General features: G+C 37.5%; 1 protein-coding gene across 1 annotated transcript in view; it reads right to left on the minus strand.

Moving 5' to 3' along the window:
- LOC115519922 (SPHK1 interactor, AKAP domain containing) overlaps positions 1 to 3,483 on the minus strand; it is a 122,174-nt gene extending 118,691 nt beyond the window's left edge. Inside the window, 1 exon segment of the mRNA XM_032594125.1 lies at positions 3,478 to 3,483. Within this exon segment, the coding sequence (XP_032450016.1) occupies positions 3,478 to 3,483 (6 nt within the window).
- Positions 3,484 to 16,401: the final 12,918 nt, after the last annotated feature.

Consider the following 16,401-nt stretch of genomic DNA (forward strand, 5'->3'; position numbering starts at 1 on the left):
TTACAAATGAACATTGGGAGTGAAATCTCCAGTCCTTTCCAGCTCTGGAAATCACTTGTAAAATATGGAGAGCCAAAGCTTTCAGCCCTATTTTTACAGATTTCTCAGAATGGGGACCTATAACTTTTTGGCTGTCACTTAAGGGTGACTGTACCTCAAAGTTAGCTGCAGATCTCCCTCTGAATGCTTTCCTGGCCATAGGAATTACCCGAATGCCAAAAGTTTATCATTGTTAGGTTCCAAAACCACTTATATGGGAAGGTAAGCCCGTGGACCAAGCTAATTTTGATCTGCAACAGCTCATGAGTCAAGGAAATCACATTTTTCCAATGTTAGGACATCTCCCATTTCTCTTTACAGGGTTAACAGCCTAGGAGTATGGAGGAAACAGGCTGAGAAGTAAGGATGACACAGATTGAATACAAAACAGGGTAGAAAAAGGGCTTCAACAATCTCTGATTGCTCTAGAGGGGGATGACATCAAACTTATGGAGAGTTAGGAACAAAATAAGGATTAATAGGAAAAAGTAAAAGATCACGCAAGGAAATTTCTTGTTTCTGCATAAAGCATGTTGTATCTGCCTGCAAGTAGAAAGGTGAATAGTAATTTTTTAAAAAAAATATGTTTATTTATTTTTGAGAGAGAGAGAGACAGAGGCAGAGACAGAGCATGAGTGGGGGAGGGACACACACACACACACACACACACACACACACACACAGAATCTGAAGCAGGTTCCATGCTCCGAGCTGCCAGCACAGAGCCTGACACAGGGCTCGAACCCACAGACCACAAGATCATGACCTGAGCTGAAGTTGGACGCTTAACCCACTGAGCCACCCAGGTGTCCCTGGCAAGGCGCATAATAATTTTTATGCATAAAAAAGTTTAAGAACTGCTGAGTTAGTCTAGTGGAAGGAGAGATAATGACAAATCTACCCACATATATCTTGGTAAGAAAGCCCATCTGCCTTAAGATTACGTGAGATCCCAGTTGGAAATGAAGGCACGGAAGGATTTTGGAAAGTGTTGGTTGCCTGTGAGGTTCACTCCATTTGTCCCAATGTGAAGTCTGTATAACACAAATAAAGAAATGTATTTTAAATATATACGTGTGTGTATGTGTTTGTTTGTTATTTTGAGAATTAAACAGGGCAGTAGACTCCCATTAGTGGGAGTAAAATCTATGCATTCCCTGATGAGTGGGACACAGTTCCACGGTACCAAGAGTTAAACCGAATGCATCTTCTAGCCCCCAGAAACGCATTCCAAATCAATTTGATGATGCCTAACATACAAAACTACATGTAGAGAGGCTTCTCGTTTCAAGCATGTGACACGGGTGTGAATTCCCAATAAGTGACGTTACCATGCAGCCCAATCTGCTTCCATGCCTTTGGGATGGCGATGGAAATTTGAGAGTATTTTCAAAGATATTGTCTCTGGTCTCGAGAGCCACAGAACATTGGCTGCTACAGGATGAGGGCAGAGACAGACACATGAAACTCATGCCCTTATTAAAGTGAATTCAAGTTGACATTAAAAGAATGGCTGTTGAGATACAGGACAGCCTTATATGTTGCTCCTAATGGGGAAGGCTGCAAGGTCTTCCCTGGGACATTTTCTTTGATTTTGACAAACATTGATAATATTTATTAAGCACATCCTTTCAGGCTGGTCTCATGCTGAAACTGCTAAATGTGTTTCCATGAGGAGGTAGATCAAGGTGGATAAGAAGGTATAAAAGCAGAATCGGAAGCAGTGATTTTAAAAATATTATGGGAAGAGAAGTCGGCTCCCGTACAGAGGTCATATATGAATGAGATGCTGAGTCGCCACCACATTGCCATCATTAAGTGTTCATGCAGCGTGACTAAGTAGGTCATCGTCAGGAGTGAAAACGGCTAAGGGAATATTTGGTTATTTCTCCAGAGAGAGAGAAGTGTCCGGTTACTGGAAATCAACTTTGTCACTACTCAAAGTTTGGTCTGTGAACCAGCAGGTCTGATATCACTTAGGAGCTTATTAAGACACCCAGGAATGCAGGTCCCTCCCTAGAACTACTGAATCGGAATCTGCATTTTAACATTAAACTTGGGTGATTCATATGCCCATTAAAGTTTGAGAACCATTTATCTGACACACTAAATTACATACCTATTCCCTTTTCCCCTCGGATCCTGGCACATAATGTGTCTTCTTTTAGGCACACCCTTCCTCCTGAATAATACCCACTCTATCATTTGGGTCTCTGTTTATAAATCACCTCTTGCACCCCTCCTCTCCCCTCCCTCCACCAACATATCTCCAATGCCTCATGCACACACAAACACACCTCAACACTCTACCACTCCCCATATTTCCACTAATACCCTAACCCAAGAAGTGGGACAGACACTCTTCTTGTGTGTTCCAATACCACCCCCCACCATGTCTCGTTACAACGCTTGTCAAATGGCATATAATTTTGAAATGTTTGTCTGTTTCCCCTTTAGGCTGTAAATACTGAAAAGAACAGGGACCCGTTAGGACCTAGAACAGTGCCAGGCAGTGGTGAACCCTGGATTAGTACTTATTCCTGTTGTCTGTTCTGATCTTTCTGAGCATTCTGCTTGACATCAAAAGATTATGCACAAAAGAGTGTTTGAATTCAACGCTAAATTTTCTGCAGTGGTGACAGATGGTGAGATAAGCCACATCTGAGCAGATCATGAAAGAATTTCCCAGGATAGTTCTAATGAAAAAGGATCCCGCCGCTATTGTGGCTCAAATGTCAAGTAAACACAGTGTAAAGTTGAAATAAATTTAGCGGATTCTAAAAGGTAAGATTTGTTCTCATCTCCTCCCCACTTACGGAACGTTTTCAATAAGATGTAATTACGGTTCCTTTGATTGTCTCCATCCTATTAAGGATATTTATTTTTGAGCTTTATACTAAACCCTTTAATCTCGACACTGGAAAAAACAAACATAAAAACTCACATCCATCAGAAGAGATCTTTAGAAAGGAATTGGTTGGTCTCATTACAATCAACTTAAAGACAGGGCGCCTGGGTGGCTCAGTTGGTTAAGCGTCCGACTTCGGCTCAGGTCGTGATCTCACGGTTCGTGGGTTCCAGCCCCACTTTGGGCTCTGTGCCGACAGCTCAGAACCTGGAGCCTGCTTCGGATTCTGTGTCTCTCGCTCTCTCTGTCCTACACCCGCTCGTGCTCTGACCCTCTCTCTGGGCTCTCAAAAATAAATAAGCATTAAAAAAAAATAAAAAAAATCAACTTAAAGACATACTACCACTAAGAATGTAGAGGACTTTCAAATACACCTGCACGTGGTTCAAAATGAAACTATGCTCGAGTGAATGTCCTTAGTTTACTTTCAGACAAAGAAATTAACTCTTACGTGATGCTCAGAGGTTTCGATAAGTCTTTGCAAAACCGATTTATTTTAAAAAATCACATGATATGTTAGGTTCTCTTACCCTCATCTTCTGACCAATTTATTACCGAGGGCTCTCTGGCTGACCAAACTTTAATTAGGCTACTCTGAGTCTTCTTGTCAACTAGATCATGACCTTGACTTGCAGCCCTACCCCTGGCCCACTGAACCCAGTCTTAGCAAGGAATCCTAAGTCACTTTAGTGGAAATCTCTCCACCCTTCATGTCTTCCCTCATCCCTCACCCTTGATAGGTATGTCCATGCCGCCGACCCCCTTACTCTGCCCATTGGTTATAAATCCCCATTTCTAAATTGGTTATAAATCTTGCATTTGGAGTTAAGCTCAGTTCTATATTCATGTCTTTCTCCCCAACTGCAGTAGCTCAAATAAAATCCGTCTTGCAATTTTAGTAACTGTTTGGTGAAAAAGTTTTTGTTTACAGTGTATACTCTTGTATTCTTTCACTCAGTCTCCGGTTTATTGCCTAGGTATGAAGTTTGGTTTTTCTTTTCTTCTGTTTTTTGTTTTTTTGCTTCTGTACCCATGTTTTTCCTTTCTAGGTTGGAGACATCACAGCATGATTTTATCATGTCATCCATACAAATTAAATACATCACCAGTTTATTAGTGGGTGAAAGACCAGCAAAGTCCTCCTTGATTCTGTAAGACTTCAGTAAGCTTATCAGAGGAAACAACTATCCAAATTTTGAAAATATTTAGAAACACTGTTATATGTCCTGTTTCAATATTTAAAAGCAACCTAGTAACTACAGAATGGACAATTTCAGACTTTCCCATCCCTTGGACCAGTAAAATAACAATAAAAAGAACAATAAGATTATAAAGTGGCCATCCTTTTATTTTTTCCAAATAAGAACATTTACAAAAATTCCTACCTCTGCTCTCACCATCATTCTTCAAAGAAAGAACATTTTAACAATATGATAAAAAAACTTTGGTAGATTATATAAGAATGAAGAATATTTCTTTTTAGGAACAGATAGTTGAGGTAGGTGCCTTCACTATCATTTTTGCTCTCAGTTCACTGAAAATGCTGTTGCAGATCTAAGTCTGGGTACTAGTAAATGATAATAAACAGAATAAAAACAGGACATTTATTATTAATAATAAACAAGTTATTAATTATTGATTATATTATTAATTAATACTACAATTAATTAACATTATATTTATATTATATTAAATATTATATGTAATCATATTATAATTAGATTATATTATATTATAATGAGCTTATATTGTTATTGTAATAATACTATATTAGGATTAATTTCTATTAGTATATATTATAACATATACTAATATAATTATATTCATAATATATAATCATATATATTAATAGAATATATAATCATATATATTATAATTATATATTAATATTATAATTAATAATATATACTAATAGAATATAATCATATTAAGAAGTAATTATATTATTAATCATAAAACACTATCTTAGCAGAAACAGTGGTTTCAAATTAGTTATACGCTAATCTAATCTGATTATTTTAAAAAAAAATCAAAAACAGGGGCACCCCGGGTAGCTCAGTCAGTTAAATGGTCGATTCCTTGACCTTGGGTCAAACCTTGCAGTTTGTGAGAAGGAGCCCCCACCGGGCCTCACACTGGCAGTGCAAGTCTGCTTGGGATTCTGTCTCTCTCTTCCTCTCTCTCTCTCTCTCTCTCTCTCTCGCTCTCTCAAATAAATAAACTTAAAAACAAAAACCAAAAAAGATACACATGATTATAGCATAATTAATTCATTTAGGATACAATTTGTAAACACCAATGGTGAGTAATCTCTCTATTTTCAGGACTTGTTGGGCTGAAATCTTTTATCCTGAAAAATTATAGACTATAAAGCATGCAATAGAGACTTTTTCATTCAGGCAATCCTCAAATCTGTAAGGTATGTCCAGTACATCAACCTCATCATAGGTAGATATTGTGCAAAATTAGTAGATTGCAACAGAAGAGACAATTAGATAATAAAATTCCTTATATAAGAAAAGGGATATACTGTGGAATATAGTGTTACTGGTAATTATATACATATAAAATAAATATACTTAATCTCCCGAGCGTCAGATATTGTGCTTTGCAAACCCATATATTATCTCCAAGAAAAGAGGTGATAGCAAGTAATGTCCTCATGAACTTAATCATACTGTAGGGTTTATTATCTTCGGGCCTTAAAAAGCTGTTTCACAATCTCAAGCTTCACCAAGACCCCAATAAATCACTTTAAAATGATATCTTCTTGTTCAGAAAAGAGGATCAAACAAGACAGCATGATAGCTTAGCTCCCTTTTTTTTTCTTTTTGCTAATGAGGGCTATCAGGAAAATTTTCAAGACATATGTCTTGCAAATGGTGTTTGCTAAAAGACTATTTTAATGTAAGGCAAAAAGATCACATCACTGTTGCTAAGCTAGTGTTGTGTGAATATGTATTTATATGTGAAGACTGTAAGATGCATCCTATTGAAGTATTTATTCCTAAGTTCTTTGTTTCTAAAACAAAGCCTTACGTGTATATGTGTTTGGATGGTCAAAACACCTCAGGTACGTTGCTGCGTTCTGCTGCATCTAGACTTTAGTTCAGGTACATCCAGAATATACATGACAGTAACCACCTCAGCTACCAAGTATTTCTGTTCTTCCACCAAAGCACCTGGACATCTTTTCTATGTTACTTTGAACACAAATTACCATCATTTACTGCATGGTGGGTGCTTAGAGCTCTAGGAAGTATTTTACATAATCTTTTAATTATGCCCCTTTTATAGATGAGAAATCATGGATCAGAGGTTAACATAATATAATCCAAGGTTATATTGCTCGTCAATAACTGAGCTGAGATTTGACTTGCTTCTCTTGGCACCAAACCACGTTCTTGTCCACTGTGATCTTTCATATTCCATCAAATCCTCTGCTTCTATGACCATGACATCTAAATGAGTCTTAACGCAGCCAAAGCCCAGTGCTCTGGGATTTGAAAAACCCAGGTTCAGGTTTCCACTCTAGCACTTACTACCTGCATGGAATTGGGCACATTACTGAAGCCTCTCTAAGATTTGGTTTCCTCATCTGTGAAATGCAGATTGTAGTAGAAGCTTTGTCACAGAACTGTTCCAGTGGTTAAATGGGGTTATTCTCACAAACCAGTAATGCAGTGTTCGCATGACATTGAGCACTCGATATTAAATTGGGAAATGATATTACATTAATCCCTGGAAGTTTATTTATTCTTAAGAGTCTCCCTGTTCATTTTTCAGCACATTTTTGATATTAAGTTAAAGATAACATGTGCAGACCTTTTGAGTAAATGCATCATTACTGGTTACATTGACATTTCTCTTTTCTGTTCTGAGACCTGGGTTTTGAAAATACATACAGTAAAGATTTTCATGCTTATGCTGACTTTTGACTATTATCATCGTAGATTATAAAATGAAGAATAATTAAGGCGTTTTTTAAATCCAAGAAAACACAGAATTCATTCAATTAGTCTAACACTATACAAAAAGATGTGACTCATTCAGGCAGTTTTAGTTCTATCAACATGGAAAAATATCTAGATAATTGAAGCCAAGCTACAAAGCTCACAGAAGACTAGTCCGACTTTGGTGAAAATAGGAAATGATAGTGTTTCTAGAGAAAAGTAGCTGTATTGCTAAAAAGGCTACTTTAGTTGAAAAAGCAATTAATAAGGTTATCTTAATAAAGGCATAAGAGTAATTTTTCTAAGGTATTTTGTGTACTTTCCCTCTGGGTTTCTGTTTGCCCTCTTAATTTGCTTGGGAAACCCTTCCTTCTGGAGATACTGGGAGTTAGGCTCCCATGCAGCCCCTGCTTCAGTTCACAAACATCACATCATGAAACGGAATAAAAGAACCAGTGCCAGAAGGGTGGTGTCCTGACTTGAACCAAGCATGCTGGCCATTTATATTTAAAGTCAGTTGTCTAGGGCACCTGGGTGGCTCAGTCGATTGAGGGCCAACTCTTGATTTAGGCTCAGGTCATGATCCCAGGATCGTAGGATCAAGCCCCATGTCAGGCTCCATGCATGGAGCTTGCTTAAGATTCTCTCTCTCTCTCTCTCTCTCTCTCTCTCTCTCTCTCTCTACCTCTGCCTCTGTCTTCCGTTCTCTCCCTTTCTCTCTCTCAAATAAAAATAAATAAAATACAATCAGTAATATTAAGATGGTATAATGAAGTAAAGGGGAGTGAAATAGAAAAGATAAGAAAATGCAAGTGTGTGTGAAGAATACGGGCATGTGTCATTCTGAGGTGTCTAGTGATTTTCGTGTGAAGTGTAGATCTTACGAAATCTTGGCTGATAAGTAAGTGAATGAATGAATTTTGTTGATCTCTTAAATTAGGAAAACTGATGTATTATTCTGTTGATTAAAACAATGTGTGATATAATGCATGTTGTTTCTGGGAGTATAAATTTACATCTAAGCATGCTTTTCAAGATTCTTATCCATGCATGTCTGTCACCCAGGAATGCCCTTTATAGGAGTCTATTCTAGAGGACAGACACCAAAATAAAGTATGTACTGATATATTCAACTCAAGATTATTAATGGAAAAAGCTAAAAATAAATAATACGTTCACCAATAGATACACTGATGGATTTAGTATGCAGACATTAAGATAACGTCCCTTTTCCACTTCCCCTCACACACACACACAAAAAGACCGGGGAAAATGTTCCTCTGTTAAATGATACACTTGAACACAAAAATGTTATTCTAGGGCATTTCTGTGCTCAAAACTTTGCAGAATCTCTGCATTTCACTTCCAGTAAAATTGCAAGTCGTTGCCATGGCTCTAAATGCCTGGACTCTCTGTCATCTCTGGGACCTTGTGTCCTCCCCTTTCTCTCTCTCTTTCTCCACTTGCGCCACTGTCTTAGTGCTTTCCTTAGCCTGGGACAGCAGGCTTTTTGCCCGGAGACCTGCACACCTCACTTTATCACCTCCCTTCAGGTCCTTCTCAAAGGCCTCTTCTGGATGAGGCTTCACCTGTCCATTCTATTTACAAGACCTCGCTATTCCTGGACTCCTGATGTATCCTGTCCTGCTCTATTTTTCTCAGTACCAGTATCATTTTCTAACATTCCACAGAAGGTATTTACTTACTGTTGGTTATTTATCATGTGTATTATTCTATATAATAATTATCATAATTATTTATTATTATCACGTGTCTTTCCTCCCTGCCACCCCACCCCCACCACAGGCAATAAACTCCACAAATGCAGGAATCTTTGCTCATTTTTCATGACGCAATATCTGCGGAAATCACAATTAGTAAACAGATCTTTCCCTATCGATGCTCATATGTGTTAATTTCCATTTTAAGGCACATCTGTATTTTATATGGAGTGAAGAGGGGTTTTACCACCTAGCTGGGGTTCAATTAAAATTGTTAGAGCTTCTTTCCAAATTTGTTATTTAGTTCCTGAGGTGGAGGTGAAAAAAAAACCCATCTAATTCACTACTGAACCTCACAAAAATGCTTAGCGCAATGCCTGACAGTCAGTGCTCAGTAATATGGTAGGGTCAATAAATGGCACCACCTAAACTCTTAGCGATTTGTCTTTAATTGTCAGATAAAAGTAAAGACCATCTCTCAGTTCTAACTTCATGCTTTTGTCTGTGATGATCTACGATCCTGAAAGACAAATGTTAGTGAAACTATCGGGGAGCTAGAAATAATTCCTGTGAGCCATGAGGGAACTGTCACGGTTTTTGTCAAGACGAAGCTCATGTTATATTGTAATTGCAATATTTGAAGCCACTACAATAAATGAAGGGATGTGACACACCCACACATTAAACAAATATGCTGGAGAAGATTAGCAGTTAATATAAATATGCCAAAACTAAAGAATTTCTTATGTCATGTGATATACTGAAAATATTACTGTGTGGCAGAAGTCAGAAGACTTGAATTTGGGTCCCAGATGTCACTTTTGCTAGTTTGACCTTAGGAAAGTTACTTAATCTCCCTGAGCCTCAGTTTTCTTCACCTGCCAAATGGGACCAATACTATTTACTCTTCAAGATTGGTTGCCACTGAAGGGAGGGAATCTCAGCCAATACTAACACATACACTTGATTGCCATTCACTCTGCCCCAGTCATTACGACAAGGGCTTTATTTTTGTCACTTCATAGCCTCACAGTATCAGAGTAGGGGAAGTGCTCTTAGACTATTATAGTCATAGGATTGAGACGCAGAAGCTTAGAATTTGCTCAGAGTTGCCCAGTTAATTAAGTGACTCAATTTGAGATCCAAACCTAGATGAACCAGAGCCCTGGTCCGTGCCGTTCTCAGGAGTCCTGCTGTCTTCACATATTACCCGCTCGGCTTTGGTCACAAACTAACTTTCTTCAGAACTGTTATTTTTTAGGATGCTCACATTGTATGGTGACCTTTGGGCCCAGAGAAGAGCACTGCGTAAAAGGGGTGACGGTTCACAAGAGGCGATGTCTCTGGCTGCCGCACCAGGCTGGATGGCTGTGCTTATTGAGGGAAAAGGGGGGCTTCAGCCAAATGCACTGCCACCACCAGGCCTCCATGAAAGTGGAATACAAAAAACAGCCTCCTCCCGTGATTTCAGGGATGAGGAAAGCCCTGCCTAACTAAAAATGTCTGCCACGTGTCTAATCTTGATGCTGGAGTCCCTACTAATACCTTAGAGTCATTTAAATGAAAAGAGATAGCAGGACCCCAAAAGATGGGACACAGAAAGGGTAAAATTTGATGGCAAGAAAGAGACAATGTGCATCGCAGTTTGGGGCTTGGCTGCAGTGGTGCTGTGAACCAGAAAGCCTGCAAAGTCAGGGTCAAAACCTGAGAGTTGGGAAGCCAGAGGGCCCATGGGATGCTGGAATGAAAGAGAGGAGGCGCTGATTACGACTTGGCTGCATATATCCCCTGGACCCCGCACCCCACAACCAACCTGGATTCCTGGGAGTGTCTCCTGGTGGACAAGGCAGCAGAGAGGCTGGGAGGTGAGTTTGGTTCAACTACCCACATGGCTGATGGAGAGGACCACACCCACAGTAAAGGAGTTACAAACACCAGCAGATTTGGAGAGGAGGCAGGAGAGGAAAAGGGTGGAGGAAGAAAAAGAAACAGAAGTTTTAGTATGGTTCAAGGAGAAAGACACACTCAAGCACGCTGTCTTTAATAAAAAGAACAGAAGTAGGTAGATGATGAGGTTGTTAACAATTAAAAAACAAAACAAAACAAACTCCGAAAAGGGTTCAAAGATTGTATGCGTATTTTCAGAGAGCCTCTGCCTTGTGTAATGTTTTTGATTTGTGTCTGTGACTGGGCTTCACGTTTCTGATGCATCAAAAGGTAGTTGACATCTTGTAGTTAAGAATTTCAGAACCTTCCAACCTAGTGTATGGGTATCTGGAGGTGAAGAGCCCTTTGTGCTTCTCAAGTCTAATGTTTAATATTAAAATTAATACTGGGCGGGGGGCGCCTGAGTGGCTCAGTCCGTTAAGCATCTGACTTCAGCTCAGGTCATGATCTCACAGTTTGTGAGTTCGAGCCCCGCGTCTGTCTCTGTGCTGACAGCTCAGAGCCTGGAGCCTGCTTCGGATTCTGTGTCTCCCTCTCTCTCTGCTCCTCCCCAGCTCGCGCTCTCTCAGAAATGAATAAATGTTTAAAAAAATTTAAAAAAAGGTTAATATTGGGGCACCTGGGTGGCTCAGTTGGTTAAGGACCAACTCTTGATTTCAGCTCAGGTCACGATCTCATGGTTCATAAGATGGAGCCCCATGTCGCGCTCTGCGATGAACTTTAAAAGAATTAATGTTAAGAGAAAAACAGATTTTTATGGAAATTGAATGCCTTGTAGTTAATTTTCTATGCCATTCTTATCTGTAAGTATGTTCTAGTATTACCTCAAATCTCAAAATATAGACATATGGGAGCAAATGGTAAATAAGGAGTCCGTGAAATTATCTTTGCATCTCTATGGCTGACAGTTACTGGTACATGATTAGAATTCAAGACATTTTTACTGTGTGGATAAAGATGCTCGAGGAGACCACGGCAGTGAAACATCAGAGCTATCAAAGCAGGAGATATCTGGTGTGGGGGGATGGGGTGCATCTGTGGTCATATAAGAAGACCTCCAGTCTATGTCATTCGCTAAGCATTATAATTTTCTCTGGAAAGGTCTTGTATGCTTTCTTTAGATTTAGTCCTAAAAAATTCATACTTATTGATAGTACATAAATTTCCTGTTTTAATTTCACTTTTGTGTGTGGGTCATATGAAAAAGTGTGCTTTATGTGTGTGGTTTGATTTATACTCAGCAAACATGCTAAACTCATTTATTTTAGTAAATTTATCTGTAGATTTTTTTTTTATTTTTTGTGCACACAATCAAGTAAACCACAAATTCTGAGAGTTTTGGTTTCTTCTTTGCCATTTATTATTTATTTTATTTTATTTTATTTTATTTTATTTTATTTTATTTTATTCTGTTGTGTTTTGTTTGGTTCTCATTATTGCCTTCCTGCCTTGGCTAAATCTTTAGTAAAATGTGGACAGAGTAATGCAAACATCCTTAAAATTACAGCACTACGTATTATACTTGCTCTAGGTTTTTATTAAGGAAGTTCTTGTCTCTTTACATTTTTCTAGTGTTTTATCCTACTAATCATAAAAGGATGTTACATTTTATCAAGTGTCTTTTTACATTTACTGATATAATCATGTTGATTTCTTCCTTTGGACTGCTAATTTGATGAATTATAACTGATTTGTAATATTAAATCAGTCTTAAATTTCAGAGAGCAGCTCAATTTGATGACAATGTGTTATCCTTTTTATATGTTGTGGGACATAGCTTGCTAACATTTTGGTTGGGAACTTCTTTTCCTCTGTCATCATGAATGAGATTGACTATATTTCTTTTCTTCCCTTGCCAGATTAATATCAAGGTTATTATACCAGCTTCTTAAATATATTGAGGGCATTCCTCTTCTTTCATTTGCTGGGAGATTTTGGGTGCTACAGAAATTATCTATTACCAAATATATGGCAGAAAAATCCAGTGAGGCTCTCTGGGAGTGGAGCTCTCCTGTTGGAAGGGTTTTGACCACAGAGTCGGTATCTCTAATATTTATGTTGGTTTCTATTTCCTCTTCAGTACTTTGGCAAGTCATATTTTATTAAAATTGCCTTTTTAAATCCAAATTGTGTATAGATGTGTGTGTATATATGTGTGTGTACATGTGTGTGTGTGTGTGTGTGTGTATATATACATATATATATATTTTATACTACTACTATAAGTTTATCTATAGTATCTATAGTGATGTCCTTTTTTTTTTTGTCATTCCTATAACTACTTCACCTATCCCCTTTTTAAATTAAGTATGTCAGGGTTTTTGCCATTTCAAAGTCAATCCTTGATAGTCTATGTTTACGATACTACTGGCTACTGTATTAATTTCTGATTTTACTATTATTTACTTTCTTTGAGGTTATTTTGCTGTTCTTTTAAAAAATTTAGGAGATAGATACTATAATCTTTAGGCTTTCTTTCTTTCTCTTTTTTTTTAATGTATGCCTGTAGGGCTATAAATTATTCTCCTACAGTGGTTTTCCCTGAGCTCCAAAGTTTTGAAAAGTGGCGTGGCTATTATCCTTCAATTCAAAGACTTTGGAATTTCATTATAATTTTGTTAATTTTATTTCCATTTATATGGGAAATATTAATTTATCTTTTCATTGTTGACTTCTAGTTGAACTGCATTTTACTCAGATAATATGCTGTGCATAGCATAACAGTGATCTTTGGTATTTGTTACCAATTGCTTTATAATCCAATGTATGGACCATTCCTGTAAATGTTATATGTACTTTGCAGGTTTGGTTTGTAGTATTCTATATATGTCCATTAAGTTGGTTGTGATTGTCTAAGCTCATATTGATGTTTTGGATAAATTCTTTTTATATTTATGTCCACGTATCTATTTTAATTTTAAGGATACTTTGTTATGTGAATACAAATATAAAATGGTAGGTATACCTTGCTGATTATTTGACACTTTTCATTATACAGTGACATACTTAACTTCTGGCAATGCCCTTCTATTTCAAAGGTCACTTTGTCTGATAAAGCTAAATCAGTTTTTTTTTTTATTGTTGTTAGCTACTGAACAGTGTGGTTTTTTTCATCCTTTTAGTATTTTATGTTTTAAGTGTCTTATTTTCTTGAATTCACAAAATCCAAATTATAATTTTTGCATTTTATTTGGAGCACCTAGTCTATTTACTTTTTTTTCCTTCTACATTTATTTATTTTGAGAGACAGAGACAGAGCATGAGCAGGGGAGGGGAAGAGAGAGAAGGAGACATAGAATCCAAAGCAGGCTTGAGGCTCTGAGCTGTCAGCACAGAGACCGATGTGGGGCTCACTAACCGCAAGATCATGACCTGAGTTGAAGTTGGATTCCCAACCAGCTGGGATATTCCCAGGTGCCCATATAGCTGTCTTCATTTTTAAGAACAGTTTTAGATTTACAGAGATCTCCCATATATACCACACCCAGTTTCCCCTATTATTCATAATTTATATTACTGTGATATATATATTTAATGTTTATTATTTTTTTAATGTTTATTTATTTTTGAGGGGGTGGGGGAGGAGGGAAGGGTATATAGAGAGGGAGACACAGAATCTGAAGCAGGCCCCAGGCTCTGAGCTGTCAGCACAGAGCCCGATGCAGGGCTCGAACTCACCAACTGTGAGATCATGACCTGAGCTGAAGTCGGACGCCCAACCGACTGAGCCACCAAGGCACCCCAGTTTATTTACCTTTAATGTAACTGTTGATATATTTAAAATCTTTTGTAATTTTCTTCAGCAACACTCCCAGTTTTTGTCTGTAAGAAAATATCTTTATTCTTGTAAGATATTTTCACAAAGCAATTATTTTCCTTTTAAACTGGCAATTATTTTCCTTCATACTGTGAAGATATCACTTCATTATCTTTGGATACCCATTGTTGCTTTTGTGATGTCAGCTGTCAATCTAATTGTTAGTTTTTAAGGTAATGCGTCTTTTTTTCTGGCTACTTTAAGATTTTCTTTAAAAAATTTTAAGATTTGATGGCCTGCTGATATTTAGCTAATAATTCTTATTATCGTATCAACTCTTCAGTTCTTTTAGTCAATTTTAAAATGTTTTATTTTAAATTCGGCCATTTCCAGCAAGAGGATTGATGAGTAATTTTGTTATATTACTGGAATTAAAACTCACAGGTCTTTAAAAGCTTTCTGGTGGTATGGAAAAGGACACACAGAAAGAGAAAAATAGTACAGATAGGTTGCAAAGGGGAGAAAAATGTGTGTTACAAACAACTGATGCATCTCCTGAAAAGCACTTCATGAAGAATTAGAAGCAGTTGGGTGGAAAAGGAAGTAGATAATTAGGTGACCTATAGATCTGAAGTCACTCAGACTTTTCACACAGTAGGAGCACACTGGCGAAAACAGTAATAACAATGGCAATAATGCTTATTAGATGACACCCGTTAGAGGTTAAATAAAACCATCTTCATTTTTTATGAAGATTAACATATAGCTAAAATGGCTTACATTTTTCAAGGTAGACCTGATTACAAATCATTTGCAGGACTGCCCTTCAAAAACACGTACGTGGCAAGGGTAAGTGTCTTGATTTTAAATTCGAAAAATATGGTCTTCATATATAGATATACATAGCACACAATCTCTTGACAAGCAGGCATACTGTAAAGCAAGTTACCTCTGCACGATAGATCAAAGTGCCAGTGGGAGAAAACACAATCTGTGAGTTCATTGATAATCGTTGAATCTTAAATTTTCGAGTTATAAATTCATCATAAAAATACCTGCCACTGTGTTTATAAATTTCATTTTGCAGAAAAAGCTTCGGTAGGTGACTCGCATACAAAATTCAGATAGGATGCATGCTACCTGTCTGCCAGATCTGAACTGTTTTCTTCACAAGGCATTTTCATCCTAATGGAAGTTGCATAACACAATCCAATATGTTAGAGATACAGGTAGAGTGATCAAATTTTCTACTAAACTCCAGTTTAATTTACAAAAAAAAAGGCAACTTAAAAATGATCAGGTTTTAGAATGAGATACAAAAATAAGGAAAGAATCAGACATCTACTTTCTCTTTTTTCATGAGTTCACTCAATTAAAAACAAAACTAATGAGTGAACAAATAAAAGGATAGGCAAAATGCAGGACATCGTATTAAGTCCTAAGCTACAAAGCTTAAAAACACTCCGCCTTAAACAGAAAAATATACCTGCGTTTTCCACTTCATGAGAATAGTATGTAAGCCAGAGGGGCTTAGAGCTTCCTCTGAGCTTTTATATTTCAGAGGAAAATTGTAGTTAAAAATAATGAAGCTTTAATTTGGGCAGCTCTTCAGGAATTGGAATAAATGATACTACTGGCTAAATTAGATCTTTGCACAATTTGTAGATAACTATTTTTATTTTTAATGTTTATTCACTTTTGAGACAGAGAGAGGCAGAGCACTAGTGGGTGAAGGGGCAGAGAGAGAAAGAGATACAGGATCCGAAGCAGGCTCCAGGCTCTGAGCTGTCAGCACAGAGCCCAATGTGGGGCTCAAACGCACGAACTGTGAGATCATGACCTGAGCTGAAGTCAGACGCTTAACCGACGGAGCCACTCAGGCGCCCCTAGCTAAACTATTTTTAAGCCAACTAACCATTTACAAAGATTCTCATTTAATGCACTTGAAAAACATTCATTTTTGTTTTTTTTTTAATAGTATTGCAACATTCCTCCTTTTTTGTGCAAACCATATTCCTAATAGCAAATGCATTTCTGATACCATGAGGCATTATCAAACTGTTCAACTGTATTTTT

This window comes from Lynx canadensis, chromosome C1 (genome assembly GCF_007474595.2).
Source record: "Lynx canadensis isolate LIC74 chromosome C1, mLynCan4.pri.v2, whole genome shotgun sequence".
NCBI lineage: Eukaryota > Metazoa > Chordata > Mammalia > Carnivora > Felidae > Lynx > Lynx canadensis.